At 36.2% G+C, this 24,665-nt stretch overlaps 3 protein-coding genes across 5 annotated transcripts; 1 reads left to right on the plus strand and 2 right to left on the minus strand.

Moving 5' to 3' along the window:
* Window positions 1-645: 645 nt before the first annotated feature.
* On the minus strand, window positions 646-10,571 carry LOC113105082 (endoplasmic reticulum-Golgi intermediate compartment protein 3). Of its 2 annotated transcripts, XM_026266192.1 has the most exons (14): window positions 10,407-10,571; window positions 10,051-10,121; window positions 9,810-9,897; window positions 9,108-9,227; window positions 8,758-8,851; window positions 7,173-7,338; window positions 7,034-7,091; window positions 6,094-6,108; window positions 5,736-5,767; window positions 5,545-5,641; window positions 2,949-3,013; window positions 2,560-2,696; window positions 2,362-2,417; window positions 646-1,443 (listed from the first exon to the last, which is right to left on the minus strand). In XM_026266192.1, exons 1-14 carry the CDS (start codon window positions 10,492-10,494, stop codon window positions 1,364-1,366), a joined length of 1,167 nt encoding a protein of 388 aa, XP_026121977.1. In that variant the 5' UTR covers window positions 10,495-10,571; the 3' UTR covers window positions 646-1,363. The 2 variants fall into 2 exon arrangements, with proteins under 2 accessions (XP_026121977.1, XP_026121978.1); XM_026266193.1 differs by lacking the exon at window positions 6,094-6,108 and having other exon boundaries at window positions 1,357-1,443.
* romo1 (reactive oxygen species modulator 1) lies at window positions 3,326-5,799 on the plus strand. 2 transcript variants are annotated; one of them, XM_026266194.1, is made up of 3 exons: window positions 3,326-3,477; window positions 4,804-4,934; window positions 5,032-5,799. In XM_026266194.1, the coding sequence occupies exons 2-3, from the start codon at window positions 4,804-4,806 to the stop codon at window positions 5,159-5,161; spliced, it is 261 nt and encodes an 86-aa protein (XP_026121979.1). In that variant the 5' UTR covers window positions 3,326-3,477; the 3' UTR covers window positions 5,162-5,799. The 2 variants fall into 2 exon arrangements, with proteins under 2 accessions (XP_026121979.1, XP_026121980.1); XM_026266195.1 differs by having other exon boundaries at window positions 5,053-5,799.
* A 1,018-nt stretch (window positions 10,572-11,589) lies between the features above and the next one.
* LOC113105084 (cytochrome c1, heme protein, mitochondrial) lies at window positions 11,590-16,318 on the minus strand. Its single transcript, XM_026266196.1, has 7 exons — window positions 16,170-16,318; window positions 14,930-15,120; window positions 13,590-13,716; window positions 13,147-13,304; window positions 12,857-13,017; window positions 12,279-12,379; window positions 11,590-12,070 (listed from the first exon to the last, which is right to left on the minus strand). The coding sequence occupies exons 1-7, from the start codon at window positions 16,248-16,250 to the stop codon at window positions 11,966-11,968; spliced, it is 924 nt and encodes a 307-aa protein (XP_026121981.1). The 5' UTR covers window positions 16,251-16,318; the 3' UTR covers window positions 11,590-11,965.
* Between the last annotated feature and the right edge of the window lie 8,347 nt (window positions 16,319-24,665).

Consider the following 24,665-nt stretch of genomic DNA (forward strand, 5'->3'; position numbering starts at 1 on the left):
CTTGGTAATTAGGAATGTGTAAAGGAGATGATTAAAACGTGGTTTATATTAATTTCAGTTAGTTAGAAATCAATCGCTGAGCAATGCATTGTGGGATACAGTACAGTACTGCATATTTGGGCAATTTAATGCACTATGATTAAGCATTGACTTACAAAATTATCATGTCGGAAATAAAGAGCAACATTTTTTTGTAAAGCACGTTTTTTTTTTTTTTGTTGTTGTTGTCCCTGTTTTTTTCTGTCCGATTAAAAAATCTGTTTAATAAGAGATGTAAATTTGTACACAGTAGATACAGAAGTATGGTATAGTATTTGCAATGTAATACACTTATTATCATCATCATCATGTGTTATGTCAAAATGTAAAATGTAAAAATGTCGTGGCTGTCCAATTTAATAATCAGTTTAGTAAGAGATGCTAACATTAACACTAAAATCACTAAATCATAAACTAATATAGTATTCCGTTTCCAATCCAGCCTTTCCATCTATGTAAGCTTTGTTTCTAATGATAATTAAATAAAAACTAAGCACTTAAGATCAAATAAAAATTAAGCAAGAATTCTCATAATCTCCAAGAAAAGCATCACTGTTCCGAATTTAGGCTCCAATTCATTCAACAGTCACTTATTCACAAGAAAAGTCACTGAAGTTCAGTCTTACATTTATTCCTCATTTTAAAAACCGCTTCGAACAATCAAAATATAAATACGTTTTTCCCACACACATGATAAACCAGCAACAAAACATGAGAACACTCTCATACCAAACACACACACATACACACACTCGCAAACACACACCCCAGCCCCTGAATTTAGAGTTAAAGGTGCAGTTACAAAAAAACCCAGACATCTGTACAGACTGCAGTCTCTGTGTTTCCATTCAGAGTTGGTGTGCTTGACGACAGAACAGGATTCCTGTTGAGTTTGCTTGTGTCTTTTCCAGTTCTGATTCCTCTGTAGGGACCCAAACTCATTCAAACGACTGCTGGTTTAGTCTGTCAAGCTCTGACAGTGTATGACAGGCAGGAAAACACTGGTTTTATGATCAGGTAAGAGTACAATTTTCAAATCAACCAACAAGTGATTCATAAAGGACAAATAAAGGCCAAAATCTGAGAAAGAAAGCTGTTGATTTGTTGTTGCATTGGCATACAGCTAATGCGGACGTTTGTATGATCCTCCAAAATACAGTCGGCCAGTGTCTCAGTCACAGGTCCTTGTGTGCGAGGGGCCCATGTTGACGGATACTGCTCTGCGGCCACAACAAAAAAACAGTCTGAAGCTTTCACTGTGGCACCTTCCCTTTAAAACACAGAGGTTTCCAGACACAGTCATGCACCCAGTGTCCACGTGGTGCTAGGATGCTTTACCCAGCTCGATCTTTTTCTGTATGGCTCTTGCTGAGTGGTATATCAAAGAATCGATGAGTCCAGCAACTGCAGGAACAGGAGAGAAACAGACTCGATGAGATATTGAGCTCAATTACATCTGGCATCTAAACTGATGCTTGCATGTCGCATTCACATGCTGTGTACAGTAAAGTTATCAAAACAATGAAATCACACAAAGGAAATCATGAGGATTATTGAGTGACACAAATACTAGTAAATAATACTATTTCCTAAAACCGAACAATTTAGCAAAATAAAACCGAAATCACAATATGTGATCCTGGACCACAAAACCTTAAGTCTTAAGTCGCTAGGGTTTATTTGTTGCAATAGTCAAAAATACACTATGGGTCAAAAATATAGATTTTTCTTTTATGCCAAAAATAATAAGGATATTAAGTAAAGATCATGTTCCACGAATATATTTTGTAAATCTATGGCCATAGTACTATGCAATCACAAAATCACAGAATAATTCATCAAATTGTGCAGCATACAAACAAGCAAAGCAGACTTGAATCCTTAAAAAATACATTTTAAAAATATCAATCACCATTAAAAATAAATAATAATAATTGATTTTTTTCCCCTCAAATCATGCTTTTTTTAGTTGACACATTCTAGGCTTCAGTATTAAAGGTGTTCACATACATGCTGGAAACTTGTTGACTTTTTTTTATCATCTGGTCTAACTTAGCCATTAAAATGCTTTATGTCCACAAAAACTAATCTTTAACATTTAAGCTTAAGTGTGTAGATCAAAGGGTTTTTAAGATCATGAGATACAAATTCAGTGAAGCGAGCAAAATCTTGTGACTGTGCCTTTCTGTCAGTTCTGAGCATAAAAATGTAAATGTAAAACAAGCAGTAAAAGGAGGTTTACAGTCTACATTCTTTCATTCTGCACGCAAAGTACATTTATGTGAAAACCACTGAGGTACAAAACACAGAATGGAATCTCACCTGTGAAAACACCTCCTATAATAGCACAAACTCCTGTTAGGAAATGAGTGAAAGACCTGCGGACAAAAACATGTGCAACAATACATCAAAATATATCCAGCATGCAACATACATTGCATCAGACTGTTTCTTTCAATCAAAGTGAACTAAAATGATAGGTTAACAAAAAAAAAAAAGTATGTTTTTACTAAGACATACCTTTGCTTCTCTGTGAATTTGACCATCATCGGAGACAGTTCATAAAGCACAAACACCCCAGGTAAACCCTGATCTCCAATCAGCCCGTTGGCTACTTTCTCATGTCTTGTTACTGAAAACTGGTTTGTTTTAACAACCTAAAGTAAAAGACAAAAGCATGGCTTCTTTTATCACCCATGTCTAAACAATTCAAAGACAATAACTGAAGCATCCTACAGAGTTTTAAACATATTCTCATACAAGACTACCATGAAAACCATAACTTGCAGCTATTCAATTGTTGCTACTACAGTTATCGTCAGTGCTGTAAAACCTTAATAAACACTAAGTACTGAAACCAAGTAACCAGATTTTAGCTCACAAATTTCTTTTAAGCTCATCTCTCTTACCTCTCCATCTCCTTTAACGTATATCGTTGGCACAATTTTCACAAAATACTGGTACATCATTGATGCTGTAAAGAGCAAAGAGTGCAAAGGTCAATCTAACATAAAAGATCAATATTGTGTGTCAGTAAGAACCAGGTTTTTTTTTTTTTTTACACCTCAATGCCATGTGTTTATATTTTTGTTCTAACCTTTATATTATGATAGGGAATTAAAAAAAAAATGCTTTTGCATAAAATAGATTATAGTAGTGATTGTTTGGCGTTAATATATTTTAAAGAAACTTAAAAGAACCGCTTGCAGTTTCATCATTCACCGTTAGGAGGCACGCGAGTCTGTCCGAGCACGTGATTGGCTCTACCGCTAGATGGCGCTGCAGCGCTTCACAAACCCTACATTCTCCGCTTGTACTTTAACACCAACCACTTCCTCTCAAGTAATGGCGTCCGTGTGAGAAAGTCCTGTAGCAAACATTGGACAATTTTCTGCGAAAACTAACTAATAGAGACACTCATATAGTGATTTAAACAAGGTAAGCATACTTTCTCCGTATACATTTTCCGATAATTTATCGTTGCAAACATTCCGTGCTCGTCGGAGTTCGTTCAAGGCCAGAGACCTTGATGACATTTAACGAAATAAACAACTCACGTGCAATATATTCAGTCTTATATGTTGTAGTTTAACATAACCGTAACTTTTTTTATTATTATTATTTAAACCTCATAAATAAGCCAATTTCCGTTCAGTTTATGTAATTACCTTCCCTTATATAACACGCAGGTGTGTGGTTTATCGGTGAAACCTACTGAGCCACATACTGTAACTAGACAGCATCGGTACAAACAGCATTTTGGACAGAGGCCATTACGTCAAACTGCGTCTGTGGTGACCAAAAATTAGTTTAAATGGAAAAAAAATGTGTGTGTGTTTATACACGCACACACACGTAATTTTTATGACCCAAATTATCCAGGGTGGTCATATATACATATACATACATACATACATATATATATATATATATATATCGGCTGTCAGTTGATTAAAGTTTTTAATTAATTAATTTCAGAGTGCTGCGATTAATTCATTGCAAACTAAATTTGGCTGTGAAAATACCCCCAAAAGATAATTTAAACCCATTATTATTAAATGTTTAGGCTACAATGGCCTAACAAAGTATAGAACATAAAAGAAAATCATTTGAGAAAAATGTAAGTATTTTTGTACATGTAGTGAAAGTCTCTAGTGACTAAAAAAAGCTTAGTAACCAACAGTATTCAAAATACCTTCTTTCATGTTGTGCAAAAAAAAAACATTAAGTAATTCAGGTCTTAAACAACATGAGGGTAATTCAGTAAAAGGCTCTCTTTATGAATGGGCTACTGAATCATTGATTCACACACCAGTGATTCAGTAGCCCTTTCATAAAGAGAGCCGTTTAAATTTTGCACAGTATTAACTTATCATTTACTGAACTGTTGTATAAAATCACATTTGAAATCGTTGTGTGATATTGTTCTTGCAGCTAGTGTGTTATCGCTTATCATATGATATAAATATGAGACAAGAACTCGTCCAAGGGGCACTTTTTTTGCCCCAATATCTTGATTTTTTTTTAAGGCATACCTACATTTATAGAGTTGTTTTCCTGCATCACATTTGTCAACAGTCAACTGTATGAAATGTAAGATGACGTACATGGGCTGTGTTAAAATGTTAGTTGTGTTATTTTGTTTTAACTAATTAAGTTAAAACATTGAACTGACAGCCCATAATATATATATATATATATGTACATCTCCACACACATTTTTATTGCATGCTACTAAAATTGAAAGTATTGTCCTCTTTCCAGATGCCGGTGACAGTAGGACCGTATGGACAGACGCAGCCCAGCTGCTTTGACAGAGTTAAGATGGGCTTCATGATGGGTTTTGCCGTGGGCATGGCTGCAGGTGCCATGTTTGGAACGTTCTCCTGTCTCCGGTATGAACAACAGCTTTCATTTTTAGGATTATTTATATTATCATATTGAGTAACATTAACTGCGACTGGTACTTTGGCGGAAATTCTGTTTTAATAGAGACTGTTTCATTATATCCAGGATCGGCATGAGGGGTCGAGAGCTGATGGGTGGAGTTGGGAAGACCATGATGCAAAGCGGTGGCACGTTTGGAACCTTCATGGCTATTGGGATGGGTATCCGCTGCTGAGATCACACTAATGCCACTTCCGAAATTATAGGACTTTGAACCATTTCTAGATTCATCTATTTGTTATCATACCCACATTCAAGGTCACAGGTGTCAATAAAAACAGATTACATAATTGTGTAAATCTTGGGCTCAATCTAAGATATAATTATGAGGACACTTTGAGGTCAAACCTCTTTTCCTCAGTGTCCCGCAGAATAGGTTAAAGTCAGATATGTGGGATTGACCTTTAACAGTGACCTTTTTACTGTCTATGGAGGGCTGACAATGAAATGACCATAGAGAAGATAAAGAAGCGCTCTTTAATTCTGGACAAATCGATGTTCTCAGACATTTTTTGAAATTATGATTTAGGTATGAAAACAGAAATGACATGCACTTACCTTGAGGTGCTGCTACGTTAGTACCATCTAAAGGGTTAATAATTCCTGGATAGTCTTTGCCGAATGAAAGATGTTTGATGAAATGTGTCATGTTGATCTGCGTTTATACCAATAAAAAAAAAAATTCTGTTAGTTCTAATATTTAGGGCAATGGCAGATCAATCTTATTATAAAGAAATGAAGCAACTCACATTGTCCAGCCCAAAGCTCTGCAGATCATGAACTGAAAATAAAATAATCAATTAAGAACATGAATGAATGTTTTCACAATTTATAAATACATCTCAGTGAGTTTAATCAGCCTGGAAATTCGCACATTTCAAATAAAAGCAGAGCATATTATATTTAGTGGTCACAGATGCACTTGATGATGAGAATCATGACGAATTAACTGATGCTTTAAAACCACTGCTCTGTCAAATCACAAACTGACTATTTGCTAAATACTAAATCTCAAATTATGTGCAGAGAAAAGCAGAATAACTTTAGTAACAAGGTAAACTTGTCTTGTAATAAATATTAATTAAAATATAAAAAAAATCAACTTACTTTCCACAGCATGCACTGCAGAAAGAAAAGAAAATAGTCACTAAGTGGGTTTTGTTTTTGGAAAGCAAAGATTTCAAGAGGAATGTGTGACAACCACTGACCCTTTAAGCTCATAAGAGAGTAAATTTGAAATTGGCAAATTATCATCTTTTTTTGTTTTGGTGAAGTAGGACTATTGAAATATTGTTTGGTATCTGAACTCAGGGTCTGTAAAGGTGTATTAAGTACTGTATATGCACTTCAGCCATTGGAAGAATAGCCTATGAATGACCAAGCATAACCGGTGTTAGTTCTGTACCTTGTTACTTAGAAAGATTGTGAGCTTTGGTGGGAAAGAATAGAAACCATTTTATCCCAAAGTTAGAAACCAAGACTTCCCAGAACCATTTCATTAATAAAACAGCTTTGATTTACGGCATCAACGGTCAACACCACAAGGACATGAGTGCAAGGAGGAATTTGTTAGATCTTAAAGGCACACTTGCATAAACAAAGACCAGATTAGAAACTATTCATCAGCCCAGAAACAACTGGTCAATATAAAACAGAATCTGAATTGATTTAAACTACAGATTCTCAGGTGGACAGACTGATGAATGGTTTTGAGAAAGCAGGCAGAAAAAAAGCAAACACCCAAGACATGCATTGTGTATTTCTCAACATAAATACAAATGCAGATCTCAAGACAGCACCGAATGGCTCACCGTGTTCGTCTCTGCATAATAAGAAATGAGAGGCTGCATGAAGCATCTGACTACAAGCAGTCAAATCAAACTTTCAGGTCTGATGCATATTGGCAGGCACATAGATTTCTGATGTAACAAAAAGTCCAGTCCTTAAAGGGTTCATGCGCTAAAACTAATAAACATGCCTCTGCATAAGACCTAAGAGCTTTGGTTTGTGTTTGATTCATACTTAACAACTAAATCCAAATCTTTACCATGTACATGAGACTGCTGGAAGCTCTTTCCAGGGGCAAAATGGAAATTTCCTGCCACCTGGAACGAGATATAGGAAATGTTGTGATTTTTCAAAAAAACCATATCATGTACTTGGGCTCACACCGGGCTGTATATTACCTTATTGACCTCCAGAAAGCCGTAGACTTGACATCCCTCATTCTTCTGTTCCTGCATCTTCTGGCTGAAGCCCTCTCTCTTACACTGCTCAATGGTGTCAGGGGTCTTAAACGCCCAGCCACGCCGCCGGTACGCCTCCCGCACATCATCACAGGTATTACAACACCTGCAGAACAACCAATCAGTGTCTTCAATCACAATCACAAGCTATGTGGCCCTATATACACCTGTCATTAACATCAGGGGCTGATCAAAAGATGAAAGTAAAACTACTTCAAAGAAAGCTGAAATCTAAAAGAAAAACCTTAAGAATTAGAAATGTTGCCATAACAATTAACTGAAATCAAATGTTAGAAGAACTAACTTTACTAAAAATAAGTACCGTATTTTCCGGACCATAAGTCACTTTTTTTTCAGAGTTTGCCTGGTCCCGCGACTTACAGTCAGGTGCGACTTATTTATCAAAATTTATTTGACATGAACCAAGAGAAAACATTACCGTCTACAGCGCGCTGTATGCTCCTCAGTGCTCCTGTAGTCTACACTGAAGACATAGAGCGCCCTCTCACGGCTGTAGATGGTAATGTTTTCTCTTGGTTCTAAACAAATGCAACTTATAGTCCAGTGTGACTTATGTTTTTTTCCTCATCATGATGTATTTTTGGACTGATGCAACTTATAGTCCGAAAAATATGTAATATAAAAAAAAAATACCATGACAAAAACAACATTTTTAACCAAATATTATTAAATATTCATTGTATATACATAATAATACAATAACACAGCCTGTCATTTACACTCTGCATTAAAATGTCTCAATTAAATATATTTGACCCTGGACATCAAAAATAGCCATAAGGTCAATTTATTGTTTGATGTTGAGATTCATACATCACATGAAAGCTGAATAAATAAGCTTTCGAGTAATGTATGGTTTGTTAGGAGGACAATATTTGGCCAAGGTACAACTATTTGAAAATCTGGAATCTGAGGATGCAAAAAAAAAAAATCACCTTTAAAGTTGTCCAATTGAAGTTCTTAGAAATGCATATTACTAATCAAAAATTAAGTTTTGATATTTACAGTAGGATATTTACAAAATATCTTCGTGGAACATGATCTTTACTTAATATGCTAATGATTTTTGGCATAAAAGAAAAATTGATAATTTTGACCCATACAATGTTTTTTGGGCTATTTCTAAAAATATAGCCAAGCGGCTTAAGACACATAGTATCACATATAGTTTACAGTAAAAATACAATTGTAAATTTGACTGGTTGACTGTCAATTCAGCTGCCTAAAAGGCACTTTTGTTCAACAAAGGAAGTATGAATACAGAGGCCCTGAAGGAATTTTAAGCTTCTAATTAATCTCCTCCACTTTCATTAAGTTATGTGGTTATGAATTTGAGGTATTTTGGCTGTGTAAGCACCTGTCGATTTACCGGATTGTAACAATAAGTCTGAGAACTGGTTTCATGCCAGCAGACAGACCTGTTTTACCAGCAGTTTCCCCATCAGGAAACCTCTGCTGCTCTGATTGTGGTCCTGGTGCATGATGAGAAAAAGGTGAAACTCACTTTAAATCATCAGTCTCAGCTCCATAACAGCTCTCGCAGCGATCAGGATCCAGCGTACTGGGGTCAAACACCCCTTCTTCATCTTTCCCCAAATCTGCAAAGTCAAATCAATGCGTATATTCAAACTATGTTTGTAATTATAGATCCTACTTTTATTTAGATTGTGTTTTAGATATTAGATTTTATTTTTGAAGTATTCTGTTATTTTGAAGTTCACGAATGGCACAAAACAAGCACCATAAAAGTACAAAATTGGCCACATTTCTTTTTTGACTATTATTTCTCATAGTATACATTTTTCTGCAGTATATCAGTAAACAGGAATATTAGCTTGATATGATGGAGCTGACCGTGTTTTTCAGCCTCTGATGTGACTGGCAGGCCGTCTTTGTCGAGCCTCTGCTTAAACAAGTTGTGCTCCACATCTAGTTGCTGTTCTCCTGCTACATCCATGGCATCAATGCTTAAATCTAAGAAAACAAAATTACTAAAGTGCAAATAACTCAACAACCTGTGTGGCCAGAGAAAATGATGACACCATCCTCCATTAGGTATGTATCAGTTTGCTTTTGCATGATTGCATTAAGTTTTTGGGGTGATACATGACATGGAAATTTGCTTGACACACTGCAATCTACACAAGATATGACCAGACATTTTCAGGTCATTCTATGGTTAACTATGTCTCGTATTAATTTTTCTGAAAATTCCTATCATATGCACATAAACTGACAGTCATCACTTATAAGCTACTACCAAATATTGTAGAAACTTAATTTTCTGTAAAGTTGCTTTGCAATGATTTGTATCGTAAAAAGTGCTATATACATATATAAATAAACTTGAATCGAATTTAATTGAATCATTCAAAATCAAAAATATGTCACGGTATAGTGCTGCCTTTCATTTTATAACTCCTTAATCAAGCCCGGTTCAAAAGATTATTTTATATTTCATTTAATTGTTCTTATATAGTGTTCTATGAACATTAGGACAGTACCTTTTATCTACAAATTATGCAAAAAATAAATCAGAACAACATGTTTACTTACAGGCACAAGGCATATGTGGAAAGAGAACATCAATGTTGATTCTTAGTTTGTCTCCTCTTGAAGTGTCTACAAATAGTTCAGGATGGACCTGAGAGGTGACAGCAAAGCCAGACGTTTTACGAGCAGCTCTAAAAACTTACAATCAAATCTACATTCACAGTCCATATAGACAGACAGATGTCATGAGTTACAAATGTATTCATGTTATGCAGCACAAGGTTGTGTTAAATCATTCACCCACCTCCTTAGTTAGATAATACTGTAGCTCAGAGAAGAACAGAATCAACATGATAAGTCCACTGATGATGGTCACTATAAAGTGAATAAACAACATGTTAGAGACAACTTCCTAAAGACTGATTTACATGGCATTTAAATCACAGTCACATTAGCATGACTCTTATCTCATACAGTTTGGGATTTAAGCGCTCCACTGACACTTTCCATTCAAACTGTGCTCATTTTAGTATGTAATCATATGTGCATATTTTACGACTTTCTGTTAATTCTCCTGCTCAGCACTGCTTTCTCCTCACGAGTCTGTGTATGAATGGCGCTCAGATCTCCTGCAGCTCTCGGTGGATGTGTATCACTTACCCGTGGCTCCTCCACATGTTTTGATCCTAAAGTCCTCTAGAGTTTTCGGGTACGCGTCAAATTGTTTAAGGTTATTTAACGCATCCATTCTCCCTCTCGTTCGGCGGTAAAGCTAGCCGTCACTTCGATTTCCAGTGACCCATTTCCGGTACACCAGGGAAGTGATGGTGTCCTCTCAGCCAATCAGATTCCACCGCGTAGCTGGAGCGTCCCTGGAATGTTGACCCCCTAGTGGTAGATTTCTGAAATATTTGCATTCTAAAAAAAAATAATTGTAGAATTTTTGTATTATAGCTTAACGTGGATTTTAAGACCTCTTTAATATACTATTTATATATTATCCATTTGACTTTGTACACACCCATGTAATTACAGATTAAATGCTGCAGGCTCAGTATAAGAATTAAATGTAACCAAACAACACAGCTTTAATTAAATAGATATTTATAATATGTGCACATTTTTGTTAGTAAAATTGATTTACGTTGCAAGTGCAATCTGCTTTTGAAATTTTGTTGTTAATTTACCCCAAATTAATTATAGGCCGAGCCTTAAACAGGTTTCATTTAGAATAGAAACTAAATAGGATTTATTTTTAAATACACAAACCATATATATATTATAATTATGTAAATGGGGTTTACTGCCTTCACTTTCTACTTCATTCTCACTTTTAAGTGAAACTGTGTAGATATACTAAGTTATAATTGCTTTTGTTTTGTACCTCAATTTCATACGTTTCTACTGTATTACATTGTCAAATTTAAGAATATTTTTACACTGTTCAGCCATTATTTACAATTATCTTGAGAGGTCTGGATAAACATTTACCCAATGTTCTCTTAAAAAATATTAGTGACTAAAATATAACTAAAAGTGACTAAAAATAAACCCTGCAGTTATGAAGATTAGGGTAATGTTTATCTAGAGAAAGTACAAAAACATGGAAAATAAACATCACAGTTAATGAAGGAATTGCTATAAAAAAATGAGTATCCTGATTTATGGTGGGATTTATGTTGGGTTTCTAACAACCTTCAGGAAGTCCCAGAAAACATCTGATGATACTGTTATTTTTAATAACTGGCATTAGGTTTGTTTAGGTTTCTTAGAATAAAAATCAACAAATGAATAAATCAATCTAAATGAACAAACAGAAAGAATCAGGTCACAAACTGCCAGATTTGTTATAAGAGGTCAATAGGTTTACCGCTTTTATTAAATATTTACACAACAAAGTGTAGAGAACCTACTGCAAGGACAGATCTCACAAGCACAAGAAGGTTGCAAATGTATTTTTGATTTTCACCTCTAAACATGCGCCTTACAAACAACAACAAATAATTCATTGAGATTATTTTACAGTAAAACATCATATAGTTTGTCTCCGGTCCCACTCCCCAAGTCATTTAGGAGCCAGGACACCTCTGAAAGGATGTCCAGCAGTTAGTGATGATGGCAACCTTATCTTGAAGCATTGTGCACTCTGAATAAGACTGGACAATTGTGAATATGGGTTTTACGTTGTGTCAAGGCCAGGTGAAGGCAGCAATTTGGCTTTATTTGGGAGGCCTGTAGGCGATCTTTCTGCTCTTCATCACAGACCACCTGTGCCTCTTAAGGTAGTAGACCAGGGGAACAAGTATGGAGGCCCCCATCAAAATCTGCAGAGAGAATCAGAGAAAAACAATGACAATTTTTTTCTTAGTGATTCTGCTTTAATGAGAGATGCAGCATCTCTAGAAGCAACATCTCTAGTCTTGCTCTTCTGTTGTGATAATTTTGTATTGCAATTCCATAAAGGGTACTACATAAATCTAATGATACATCAACATCTAAAAAAATTATTTACTAAAAAAGAAAAATACAAACCTTCAGTCCCATACGTTTACGTTGGTCATGTTCTGGCTCAGCCGCCCACCTCAGGAAAGTACAGACATCTTTAGCGACCTGGCTCATGGTGGCAGGGGTTCCTATGGAGGAGAAGGGAGTTAATAACAAACTTTGACATGTATGCAATACTTAGTATGTTACTTCACACCCTTTAGATGTAATAGATGCATATAATCCAGTAGATTTATATTTAGCCATTTTACTTTCTAAATTTATAGGCAAATCAAATAGGATGATTTACGAAACAAAAGCAATTTACATCCTTGGCAGAACTGAATTTTAATCAAAGCATGAAATATAACCCATAAGTAAAATATCAATTCATTAATGAGAATACCACCAACGGGCTGACAAATATTGTTATTATATTCCCTCCTTTCCACCAAAATGAGCTTTTTTATTTTATTGTTTTTAATTATATTTCGAAAGGCAAAAAAGAAAGAAATGAATTAGATTAAATAACAAACATAATGAGATCGATCTGTTGACAGTCCTAGAAGAAATATGAAAAGTGTGAATGAAAAGGGTAATGACAAAAGAAAACATTACAAACTCACCATCGTCATACTCGAGCACCTCATTGTAGATGGGTGGTGCCATTCCAATGGCCTGGCCAGGGAAATAAGGGTTGTAATACAGGCCCTCCCTCACAGACACACCACCTGGAGGGTCACAGTAACCGGTCAGGAGAGAAAATATGTAATCTTCCCCTCCGTGCCTGAGCGAGAGAGAGAAAAAGAGTTAATAACTATAAGATCACAATAAAGAGGCTTTAGTGATGCTTGTGGCAATTAATTTTTACGTGTAAAACAATGACTTTCACACCTGATCAAAAGTTATCCATTACCTGGCACTGACAATATAGCTGAGGTCAGGGGGCAGAGCGCCGTTGTTAGCAGCACGGGCGGCCTCAGGGTTTGCGTAGGGTTTGGGGAAGTAATCGGAGAGTTTTCCTGGTCGGGTGAACATCTCTCCAGTGTCATCAGGACCATCCACAACTTCAATCTGGATAAAAGAATATTAACATTACAGACAAAGCACACAGTACAGATGTCTGTCAAAGACGTTGTGAAGTTGACCATCCCATTAAAAACTCCCTCTGACCCTACGCTATTTAATTTTCCTAGAGAAAACGCTTCCTTCTCTGTGTAAAATCTGCCACCACAACTGCCAGGGTGCTGCTAAGGTGGTGGTTTTTATTGTATTGCTCTGCCCTAGCAAGCACAGGAAAGCAATGAGAGACAATTGATTTTGTAGTTGTGTTTGTGTTAACATTTTAAGATAACTGACCTCTTCAGCCAGGGTCTTGACCTCTGCCTCTGTGTGTGACACTCCCACCAAGTTCCGGAAGGCCAAATACTCCATACTGTGACAGGCCGAGCACACCTGCTTATACACCTGATACCCACGACGAATACTGAAACACAAAGCCATAAGACTAGTTAGCTCCGAAGACTTTGATACCTTGGTAATTTGATATTCTGGCCATTTATATGTACCATATTTTCCGGACTATAGGTCGCACTTTTTTTCATAGTTTGGCTGGTCCTGCGACTTATAGTCAGGTGTGATTTATTTATCAAAATTAATTTGACATGAACCAAGAGAAAACAATAGCATCTCCAGCTGCGAGAGGGTGCTCTATGCTGCTCAGTGCTCCTGTAGTCTACACTGAAGACATAGAGCGCCCTCTATAATAATTATATCTGAATGTAAGGGAGAGTGAGGGAAACTATCACTTTTAATCCAGTAAGAGAATAATTAGATAATATGAACACGCCTAAATACTATATTTATGTACTTTTTTTTTTAATAGAGCAGTTTAGTGACTCTTTAGACAAAATCTACTTTGCTTTCATAGAGTATCATATTTGATGCATCAGGATTTTATGGCTCATATATGACAGTAAGAATATGGAGAATATAAGCTTTTTATCCAAATTTTACAAATAAACTTTCCTCAAAAGCCTGATGTATCATATTTGATAAGGACATTTTCACATGGTTTAAAAAACCAACAAATAAATAATCAGTTCCTCCTGTCCAGTAAATATTCCTGCATAAACATTACTTACAACATGCGAGATATTATTACATTTACTTTATAAAAATCAATAAACAGTTCACATGTAACATGACTTTGAGGTGGACATTTTTACAACTATATGAGCAGAAAAAGTGTGTCCTATAAGGTGGCATGTAGTAGATTGTGTACAAAAGTTTTTTTTTTTTTTTTTTTTAATCATGCTGATAACTTAAAGGCCTTAGAAATCCGCATATATGACACGTATATAAAATATGACACAGTAAGCTGTATAGAGTTAAGAATGTCTATATCCTTTAAGGTCATTGAAATATGTCTTTTGGAAAAAATGCTTAAAAATGTTAAAATATTTTTTCACGTCTCATTTTGCGGTTTCATTAAGCAAGCATAACTTCAGCACCCACTGGTGTGAGTTTGAGGGGACACTTCATGTTTTACTAAAAAAAAATCGAAACCATTTCAGTTTAAAAATAAATCAATTATTTTGCGATTGGTGCCACTATTCACCATGCAGAAATGGCACACATCACCGACAACATTACGAGACACTTTGAACATCTTGCACATCCTGATTAGAGCGTGGTACCTGGCGTGGTCGAGGGAGGACAGCAAGCCGTTGTGGCTCCAGGGGTATGATGGTGGGTGCAGCTCCAAATCAGAGGCCTTGACTGACTGCTGCAGCATCAGAGCCAGACCTGCTCCTCCTGTCGTCAGCACTCCAATCGTGGTCAGGGCTATCTTCCTTCCCTTTGGCAGGCTAGCGAATGACATGTTGGCCTAAAAACCAAAAATGGTTGGCTAGGATTACTTTTCAGTTAGTAAACTGATGGATAACACTTAAATACAGCTTAAATGGCTAAGCACACATTAAACATACGAGGGACCAATGTGCATATTGCAATGAGATGAGAAACTGAACTATTATCATAATCACATACAGATGTATGGCACTCCCAAGGTTGTAACAAGCAGTCAGCCCCCCCCCCCCAAAAAAAAACATTCAAACAATTTAATATTAAAACATACATACAATGACAAATTATGAACCAATGAAGGACAGCCACGAATCCCCATTAAAAGACCTTATAAATACATTTCGTTCTATTAACTTATATTACAAATACGGTAGAGTACACAAATTTGGGAACACATTAAAAATCTACACTTAAACCTGTGTAAACGGATTCTGAAAATGTTTTGTATGATATCTAGGTCACTAATCAAATAAGCAAACCTGTGAATTTTACCAAGTAAAAAAAAAAATATATTTTTAAATAAATGTATGTGTACTGTGTATATTTAATGTGTATATATAAACACACACATCCATGTATATATTTAAGAAAAATAAAATTAAAGTTAAAAATGCTGTTTATATATTAAATATTTTATATTTTAATAATACGAATATATATAGACATGTAAATAAATGTGTGTGTATTAATATATACACATAATAAATATACACAGAACACATATTATGCAAACAGAAACTTTTATTTTGGATGCGGGTAATCGTGGATGGCGAAGACCAGTGATGTCACCTCCTAGGATCAGATATTAGACTCCAAAGTCCTTTTTAATCCAAATACACATGAATAATTTCAAATTAACCTCCTTATTAGACAGTTAATGTGTTATGACACTAATATAAAACAACAAATATCATTGATGCGAATCGAAAAAGAGCCACAGCCGCTGTGACCTTGCTGTAGATAATACACTGCAAAAGACGCCGGGATATTTCAATGAAAAAATGCGTACATCTGCATCCTTCTCGCTCTAGAATGTGAAAATCAAGCAAATAAGACAGTATGTGTCCATACCCGTGGAGTATGAAAGGATTTGGGTGTGTTTAGAAGGGTTCTCCCGGTGCCGGAGAACACAACCCAGCGGAGCGCCGCCATTGTTCTTGACTCTGCGGATAGAGAGACGCTTCCACCGGATGAACGAGAAATTACCCCCTCCCTTACCTGAAAATTACACAAGGTCTTATAAAACGTATATATCATGCTATTTATATTTTACAATTATGGAGAATACATGTAATTTAATTTTAGAAATGTAAATTTTGATTGTGCTCAACTGAAGCGGTATTTTATTTTAATAGAGGACTGACGCGAGAGTGTATTCGTTGCTTTTATATAGCGCCACTTAGAGGTGGGAGGTGTGTTTAACAGCATAGAAAAAAATGTCAAATGCAGTGAGGGATGAGAGAATCAGAACCAGAATCACAAAGAGCTTTATTGCCAAGTATAATTGCGCATACAAGGAAGCTTCCAGTACACAGAGACAACAACAACACACACACACACACGCACACACAAAAAAGAAAAAAAACTGCAAGTAAATAAGTGTATAAACAATTGTGCTATAAATATATGATTCAGTAAGATGCAGGGATGTATTAGGATGGAGGGGTAACAAATAATTATAAGGATATTGCGCGTTTTTATTGCATAAGTGGGGAACATTTACCTGTTCATGAGGTAGATTGCCTGGGGGAAGAAACTGTTCTTGTGCTTGACTGTTCTGGTATTTTAGGTTCTGAAGTGTTAGCCACATGGTAAACGTTCAAAGATGGGGTAACTTGGATGTGAGGGATCCAAAGTGATTTTCTGAGCCCTTTTCCCCACTCTGGATGTTTACAGTTCTTGAAGGGTGGGCAGGGTATGCGAGTAATCATGGATGGCGAAGCCTTTTTTTTTTTGTAAGCCTGTGATGATTATTTATATAACTTTCTCCAAGGTACTTCAAAGAACAATATAATGTTATGCCACTGTTCATATCCAAAAACACAGTTGCTGCTTGTGTTTATGTGCTTGTTAGAGTCACTGGTATCAAAATTGTGTGGTTTTGACTATTGTAATTGCGCGTTATTTCCTGTAGATGGCAGTGTGTAACAAGTGTGCACAGACAGCTGTCCATCTCCAGTGAGCCCTAAACAGTCAACATATGTAAAAAGTAATGAATAATGGAATACAGCACTCATGAGTGATGTCTGTACATCAGCTTTAGAATCATACTGTGCTCTACAATACTAAAAAGTGGTATTATCCAGAATAAACATTTGTTATGCTCCTTTTAATGAAGCAATTAGGATAAATCTAAGTGTGGCTTTAGTGGATCATGTTTATTAATGCAGCAGTACAAAGCTGAGGTTTATTCAAACCATGTGCAGTGTCAGGAGTATCACACACCTCATAGCTGTTTTTTAATGGGTAAAAAAATAAACAAAATGTGCCAAAGATATGCCAACTGAAGTATTCAGTCAGTATTAGCTGACTGAAGAAGCTATTAAGGACTTGTTTGTCTCTTCAGTAGTTAATATTAAATAAATAGATTAGCCAAGATGAAAATGAAAAAGACAGACCTAGTCCCCATTCACTTTCATATGCATTGTAAAATCAAACAAACAGTATGTTTTACAATTGGTTGTTTTTAAATTTCAGAATTTCATGCTATTTCTTTTAAATAAATTAACAGAATAAATAATTAATTAATAATAATTAATAATTAATCATATAAATTTCTGACTGAAAATTGTTTCTATTCAAAAAAATTTCAGTGGGGAAAGAGTGATTTTTCATTTTGTGTTCATACTTTTGTGTTCGAAAATTAAATTAAACATATTCTTTACTTTGGAGCATCAATTACAAGGCCATCATTTTATAATTTAGACCCTTCCCATAAGCCTAAAACGGTCCCAACAAACGCAACTGTCCCCACCTGTGTTTGTAATATTGGGTCATATCGCAAAAAGCCAAGCTGCAAAAGTGCCCAAAAATTGGCCACCTTGGCAAGATAAGCCTGTGGAAAATTGAGCGTGTCCCACAGGACGGGAACCAGGCTGCAGAGAGCGGGTTCAATCAGGTACAGCAAACAAGCCCTTTCAGAGGCCAGGCATTGGATTTTTTATACAGCTTTATCTGATTGTTTGGAAAATAATAGAATTTTGATTCCTACTGACACTTACAAGTTAGCCAAGGCCGTAAGCCCTGATATCACAATTGATTTCAACTGATACAGCCTTGTTACTCTTGTAGAATGAAGGTAAACCTCAGATTACACATGAAATGTACTACAATGAATGCACCATGTATTTGAGCGCAAACAGGAATGGTACGCAATGTCTCGCTTTTATGAATGTGCTAAGCTTAACTGACATGTTCCTTTTCTCACTCCTCGTTTCTTGCTGGTTACAGTGTAATTTGAAATTTTTCATTCAGAAGTTAGATAAGATGAAAAAAATCGATTAAGTTTTGAAAAAAATACAGCTTCACTTCAAGTACAAACCAGCGGAGAGAGTAAGGTCTGCACTTGATGAAGGTGTCATACTAAACCTCTATTAGAGATGTTTAATTAGTTTGCATAGCAATAAAGCTCTATAGCTATTAATGCCTCCATTAAAAGGTAAATGCACTGTGTCTGCGTCTGACCCATGAGCCTCTGGGGGAAGTCTAAATAGACGCTTTACCCTTGAAATCTCCCGAGGCCAGCCTTCAGCTTTGCTTGTATGCTTTCGAATGCTGGGTTAAAATGCTGCCTGCAGTCATAGTAAACAATAAAACCTGTCCCTATCCACTCCCCAGGGCTGAATGTTAAGGGACATCTGAAAGAAAGGCAATGTTTCTCTGAGATGGCGTGATATTAACTCCCCTTCAATAATAAATAAAGTTAAACATCTTCCTTTTTTGGCTTGCATCAGATGAATCATTCCCAAAGGAAGATTTTTTTTTTGCTCAGAGGTTATTCTTTCAAAGCTCAGGAGACATGTTGGCACTTTCCACGAACAGGGTACAAAATAGGGCATAAAATGCCTGAAAAATGAAAAAACTTTCTTTTTTAACAAATGATTTGGAATGATGATGCAACACCTTCAGAAAATGGTGTTTACCAGCCTCAGAAGATCGAACTAAATATTATTTGACCAGATTTATTTCTGTCCATTTTATTTGTGATTTTGCATTATTACTTTTACATTTAAACATAAATAATTTACGTTTAAATTTAAGTAAATGTATTTTTTGCTATGATTAAATAAACATTACATTTACATTTAATTCAACTCAGGTTAATTAACTTTTTTTTCAAATAATAAGCTCTGTTTATTTTTCTGTTTATTTTTTCTGGGAATTGTCTTTTTTCGCACCCTGTTGCAAAAATTTTTGTACAGTTTAAACATTTTGATTTGTTTCATTTTTTTGTTGCAACAATTAAATTAAATTTCATAAATATGTTCATTTTAAAACTGACATTTGATTGCACAGTTTGAGACACTGAGATCTCTTCAGAAACTCTAGAGAAGAAATATCTGAGAAACTCTTGAGCAAAATTCTCCAACTGCACTAGCAACTGAGATGTTCCTTCATGCCCTTATTTACTTAATATATTCACACTACTGGAGTATGAATATTTGTCAGATTTGACAGCAGATGTTTAGATATCAGCCATTGCAATTCTCAAGAGCCTGTATTTGTTATGCCATTATGACAAACCATTCCCATATTTCATGGATGGAAATTATATATATCATGTGTTAAAATGTCGGGCATGGACACACTGTTGTGGAGGGGTTATTAACCCAGGCAGTTGCTATAGTAACCTCCTGTCTTGGGGGCAGAATTGATGACAGAATGACATGGTCAGACCGACAGGTTTCACTTTATAAAGTTATTCTTTCTTTCCACCTTGGAGAAGTAGAAATAAGTCTATTTGTAGCACAGCATTTATAGTACCACCACCATGCCTGAAGCATTCTTTCAGTTATAGAATCATATGACAGAAGGGTAAAAATGTCTTTTATATGTGCTACTGCATGCTCGAAAATGCAAAACAGCTTGTAGCAATTATAAATGCTGGTTTATAGTGCAATTAGTTTAATCTTTTCACTCCTAAATAGCGTTTAGTAGCTTCTCTTCTATATTAGTTATTTGTGTAGTGTAGCCAGACCTTTAGACTGACGGCAGAAGGTCTGGGAACCTTGGACACTTTGAATGATCAAGGACTGCCCAAGAAGCCATAGAAATGACAGGCGAAGAAAACAATCACTTTTCGTTTTGTGCAATGTCATGTTTAGGGGCGTGGAAATGTCCCCAAAATAAGGGGACAGAGATTTTACAAAGACCAGTGTGTAAAACTCTTAGATGTATTTTAAAGAGTCTGTTCTGCGAATGTTACATATTTCACATCCTTTGAAAATCCAGCATTTAGTTGATACTGATAAGTGCTATTGTTACAGTTGTAAACATGATGGCTTTCTTCTTCCTTGAGGGGGTTTGGTGTCATGACATCTTTGTTTGCAGGTGGGCACGTCTTCCAGATATACTGCTGAATTCATCCAATCAGGTGATGACTTCTAAACTCCTGAAATGTTTCCAAATCCTATAGTGACAAATGAATAGGATGTCTCACGCAATCACAGAAAATGGCTTGCTTCATGTTTAAAAATAAGGTGGATAAGACCCAACCTTAGATCATATGGTGGAAGAGCATTTACTGTGAACCAAGCCACTTTGAGACACTTGATTGTAAACTTCGTGTGTAAATGGTTACAGGGCCAAGCTTCATTCTAAAAAAAAAAGAACATTTTTTTTATGTTGTCACATAATGTATCACGATTTGTTTTGTTCAGATTAATTGCATCCCTAGTTCACATCTAAAGATCCTACATGCAATATTTTGGTCTTGTGTTGCTTCTTAAGTCATATTTTGATGGTTTCATATCTTTTATTGTCCACCTGTCACGGACAGAAGAGGGAGACAAAAGGGTATGCAGGTAAGTAGATGTTTATTGGAATTATGGAGACAGAAGATGGTATCACACAATCTTGCAGAAGAATTGTTGAGCTGAGTGGGATGTTAAGAGGATGACTTGAGGATACTTGCTATACAGAGAAAGGGTGGACACAGGAGGAACTGACAGGACACAGATGACAGATGGTGGTAGGTAAGCAGGATGATCAGACGGTCAGGTATTCAGATGATTCCAAGAGTAGCACAGAGAGTAGAGTCGGTGATTCTCTGACGAGACCAGACAGAGAGTGAAAGGAAGTGTGGGCTTAAGAAGTTGCAGTGATGAGCGGGTGCAGGTGTGGTGACTTCAGTAATCTGGTGATAATGGGCGGATGGGCGGAGTCGGGTGATTCGACTCTGATGGTGTGGCAGGTGTTACTGGTGACTCCGTGACACCACCAAGCAAGAAGGGTGGTCAGATTGTTTAGAGAAGTTAAAGCATACCTTTCCTAAAAGGTTAGTTTACTTCCAGAATAAAAATGTCCTGATAATTGACCTATCCCCATGTCACCCAAGATGTTAATGTCTTTCCTTTAGCACTAGCTCGACCTCACACATTGCATACTCATGTTGGAAAGGTCATTTGTGATGCAGGAAGAAATATCGACCCAGTATTTACAAAGCAAACGTGCAAATAAAGTTAGACACCCTTTACAACAAATTTTTTATTAAATAGGTAATACAATTATGTCAGGCCATTTGAAGTTGTTGGGGAAAACGAGATGGAGTTTTTTGCCCTTCACTACCCTTTTGAACTGAAATAGATGAAGAATTAACCTTGCATGACTTTTTTTTCATTCATGGTTAAAAAGTATAATACAGTGTTGTGCTCAAACCTATTCATACTCCTGGTAAATATGATCAAAGAAGGCAGTAAAAATATCTCCAGCTGTGATCCTTGGAGAGTGTCTGGTCACTCGAACTATTCTCCTCACTGAATAAATTTAAGCACAACTGTAATTTTATTTTATTCTTTTAAGAAAATTACCAATTGTTTCACTAGATAAGCCCCTTATTCCTTGGCTGGGATTATGTAGAGCCCATTGAAACTGCAATTTGGACCTTCAACACGTTGGCTCCCATTAAAGACCTCAAAAAACATGGGGGTGAGGAAATTGTCAGGACATATTTATTTTGGTCGTGAACTAATCCTTTAATAAGGTGCAACATTTTAGTATAAATCATGTTCGTAGTATGGCATTAATATCATGCCAGAGTTTTAAAAAAATCACTTGCCATTAGCATGTCGATCAGTTTTATGACAATGTAGATACAGCAAAGGTGTAGGGCAAACTTATGAATGCATGAAACATTTCCTTGTCTCTTTGTACTGAAATGCATGTCATTTAACATGGTCCCCATATTACTGCCCCAACTGGATAGGCCACTCAAGAATCAATAAGTATCGTGTCACCAAAACTACATCTACAATGACAGACGTGTTTTTTCACCGTGGTGGGAATGCTTATGCATCCACAGCGATGGCCGGCAGTGGCATTCGTATACCAATATGAAAGCTTATTACTGGTGTGAGTAAAAGCTGTTGGCAGCATGTGATGGAGTGGCCCTGGTGCGTGTGCCCAGGGAGGCTTCCGGCTTGTCGTTACAAACGTTGGCAAGTAATCCATGAGAGTTCTCAAACACATTCTCATTTTCTCCCTCTCTTTCCCTCTGATTATTGTGGCGGAGGAAGTGAAGTGTTGCATGAATGCTCTCTTCCATTAAGCGGTCTCCTGTTGCTGTCTGCCACGATGACTCTCTGCCTCTTTGGTGCACCTGTCTCCTAGTGTCAGCCGGTGCGCCGCTGCTTCACCGTCCTCTGTGTGGACAGCAGGAAGCCACGCCTGCCCATGTCAGCAATGATTAATGACAGTCGCTTCAGTGATGCCCGTCCTCCACAGGCTTGGATCCGGGCAGAGTAGGCAGCGAGTTTCTGAGGTTATCAACACCTTGGGCAGCTTAATTGAGCTTGAACGAAGGCTGCCACAGCTGCATGGCGGGGCTACACGTATTCTAAATAACCACAGGCAAATGTTTTTTTTTTACTTACTTTTCAAATAAGCTTCGAGTGGAGAGAGAAGACACGTGCCTCGAGATGCCAGGCATAATATACTCAGTTTAACCTGCAGAAATGTGTGTTGAGGCACTAAAGCGTCAGTGTTTTTAAAATGAAATGAATATTCAAGTTCAGTACAAGTCAACAGAATTTCTGAAATAATTTCTTCAAAAATTAATTTCCACTACATTTCTTTTATACTTTTTATGATTTATAGTACTTTTAAAGTTGATATCTATTAATTTATATATAATAATAAAAGTGAAATACAATAATAAAAACTTGCTGCATTACCATATTAACAATATAAACTGATAATGTATCAATGTATTTATAAATGAAAAAAGTGCCTTGGAATTACCACAGTTTTAGAGGTATAAAGAAAATCCAGTTATGACTTTAGATTTAACATTATGAGGTAAAAAAAAAAATAATAATACTGATAATAAAGAAAATTAAACATATATGGATGAATAGTTTAGGAAATGGATAGAGTGAATTTTCATTTCATGCTGACTTTAAAATCTCACAGTTTCAGTATAGCCAGCGGACATAAGCAATATGCATGCTAACATGATTGTAGTGTGAAAACTGTTTGCTAACCTTTTCTTTATAATGTTAAATCTAATTTTACAGCTTTGTCACCATGACAACGCAACACCATAAACCCTAGAATATCCACAAAAATTATGTCCAAGTTATAAAAGAAAAAATAATATAAACGCGTTTTAATTCTCCAAAAATTGGCCCATTTACTTTTATTAGAAGTGTCCTACTGTAACCCTGAATGTTTATTTATTTATTTATTTATTTATGTTTTAGTATTCTGTCACAAATGCTAGACTAATATACATATGCTGTAACTATATAAGTGTGTATTTTAGCATGGTTGAAATGCTGTATTGACCAAACACCAGACTGTTTAATATGTCAGCTAGCTGATGTCAGATGTCACATACAGAAGCCACAAAGACTCAACGGCGAGCTTTTTCATTTAGGACTTTCATTTTATCAGGCATCTGCCAGAGCTTCTTTGAGGTGCATGTCTTCACGTATACTGTAAAAACTGGGTCACAGTCGTCCAGTTATGCAATATTTTTGTTACACAAGTGCACTTTGTAGGTTCATAGAAACCCAGAGGATGGTTTTCTTGCTCAGAGGTTGTTCTTTCACAGCTCAGGAGCCTCCTGCTTCTCACATATTCATTTAAGCATCTACTTCATAAAATCTTTTGAGGCGATCAAAACAGAAAGAAATGAAACATCTTTGGCATACAGTAAATGTGTAGGGCTATACATTCATACATATCATTAAAAAAGCAGTCACAGTGATTGTGCTGTATTGATGTTTTCTGGCCTAGTCATGGCGTATGTGTTCTGTGTAGATTCTGTCCAGCTATAAAACTTCTGTGACATGTGACAGCGGTTCAGGTGCGGTCATGTTGTATCTAGGGAGATGTAGCTGTGTCTTA

The sequence above is a fragment of the Carassius auratus genome, chromosome 6, assembly GCF_003368295.1.
Source record: "Carassius auratus strain Wakin chromosome 6, ASM336829v1, whole genome shotgun sequence".
In the NCBI taxonomy this organism is placed as follows: Eukaryota; Metazoa; Chordata; class Actinopteri; order Cypriniformes; family Cyprinidae; genus Carassius; species Carassius auratus.

What these genes read in the sequence shown, in the direction of transcription:
- romo1 (XM_026266194.1), top strand. Translation starts at nt 4,804, where the DNA reads ATGCCGGTGACAGTAGGACCGTATGGACAGACGCAGCCCAGCTGCTTT. An exon ending in GGAACGTTCTCCTGTCTCCG is followed by an intron (nt 4,935 to 5,031) that starts GTATGAACAACA and finishes CTGTTTTAATAG; the next exon opens with AGACTGTTTCATTATATCCA.
- LOC113105084 (XM_026266196.1), bottom strand. Translation starts at nt 16,250, where the DNA reads ATGGCGGCGCTCCGCTGGGTTGTGTTCTCCGGCACCGGGAGAACCCTT. An exon ending in TCCTCCCTCGACCACGCCAG is followed by an intron (nt 13,717 to 14,929) that starts GTACCACGCTCT and finishes TTTGTGTTTCAG; the next exon opens with TATTCGTCGTGGGTATCAGG. An exon ending in GGTGCTCGAGTATGACGATG is followed by an intron (nt 12,380 to 12,856) that starts GTGAGTTTGTAA and finishes TCTCCTCCATAG; the next exon opens with GAACCCCTGCCACCATGAGC.
- LOC113105082 (XM_026266192.1), bottom strand. Translation starts at nt 10,494, where the DNA reads ATGGATGCGTTAAATAACCTTAAACAATTTGACGCGTACCCGAAAACT. An exon ending in AGTATTATCTAACTAAGGAG is followed by an intron (nt 9,898 to 10,050) that starts GTGGGTGAATGA and finishes GTCACCTCTCAG; the next exon opens with GTCCATCCTGAACTATTTGT. An exon ending in TCCACATATGCCTTGTGCCT is followed by an intron (nt 9,228 to 9,809) that starts GTAAGTAAACAT and finishes TTGTTTTCTTAG; the next exon opens with ATTTAAGCATTGATGCCATG.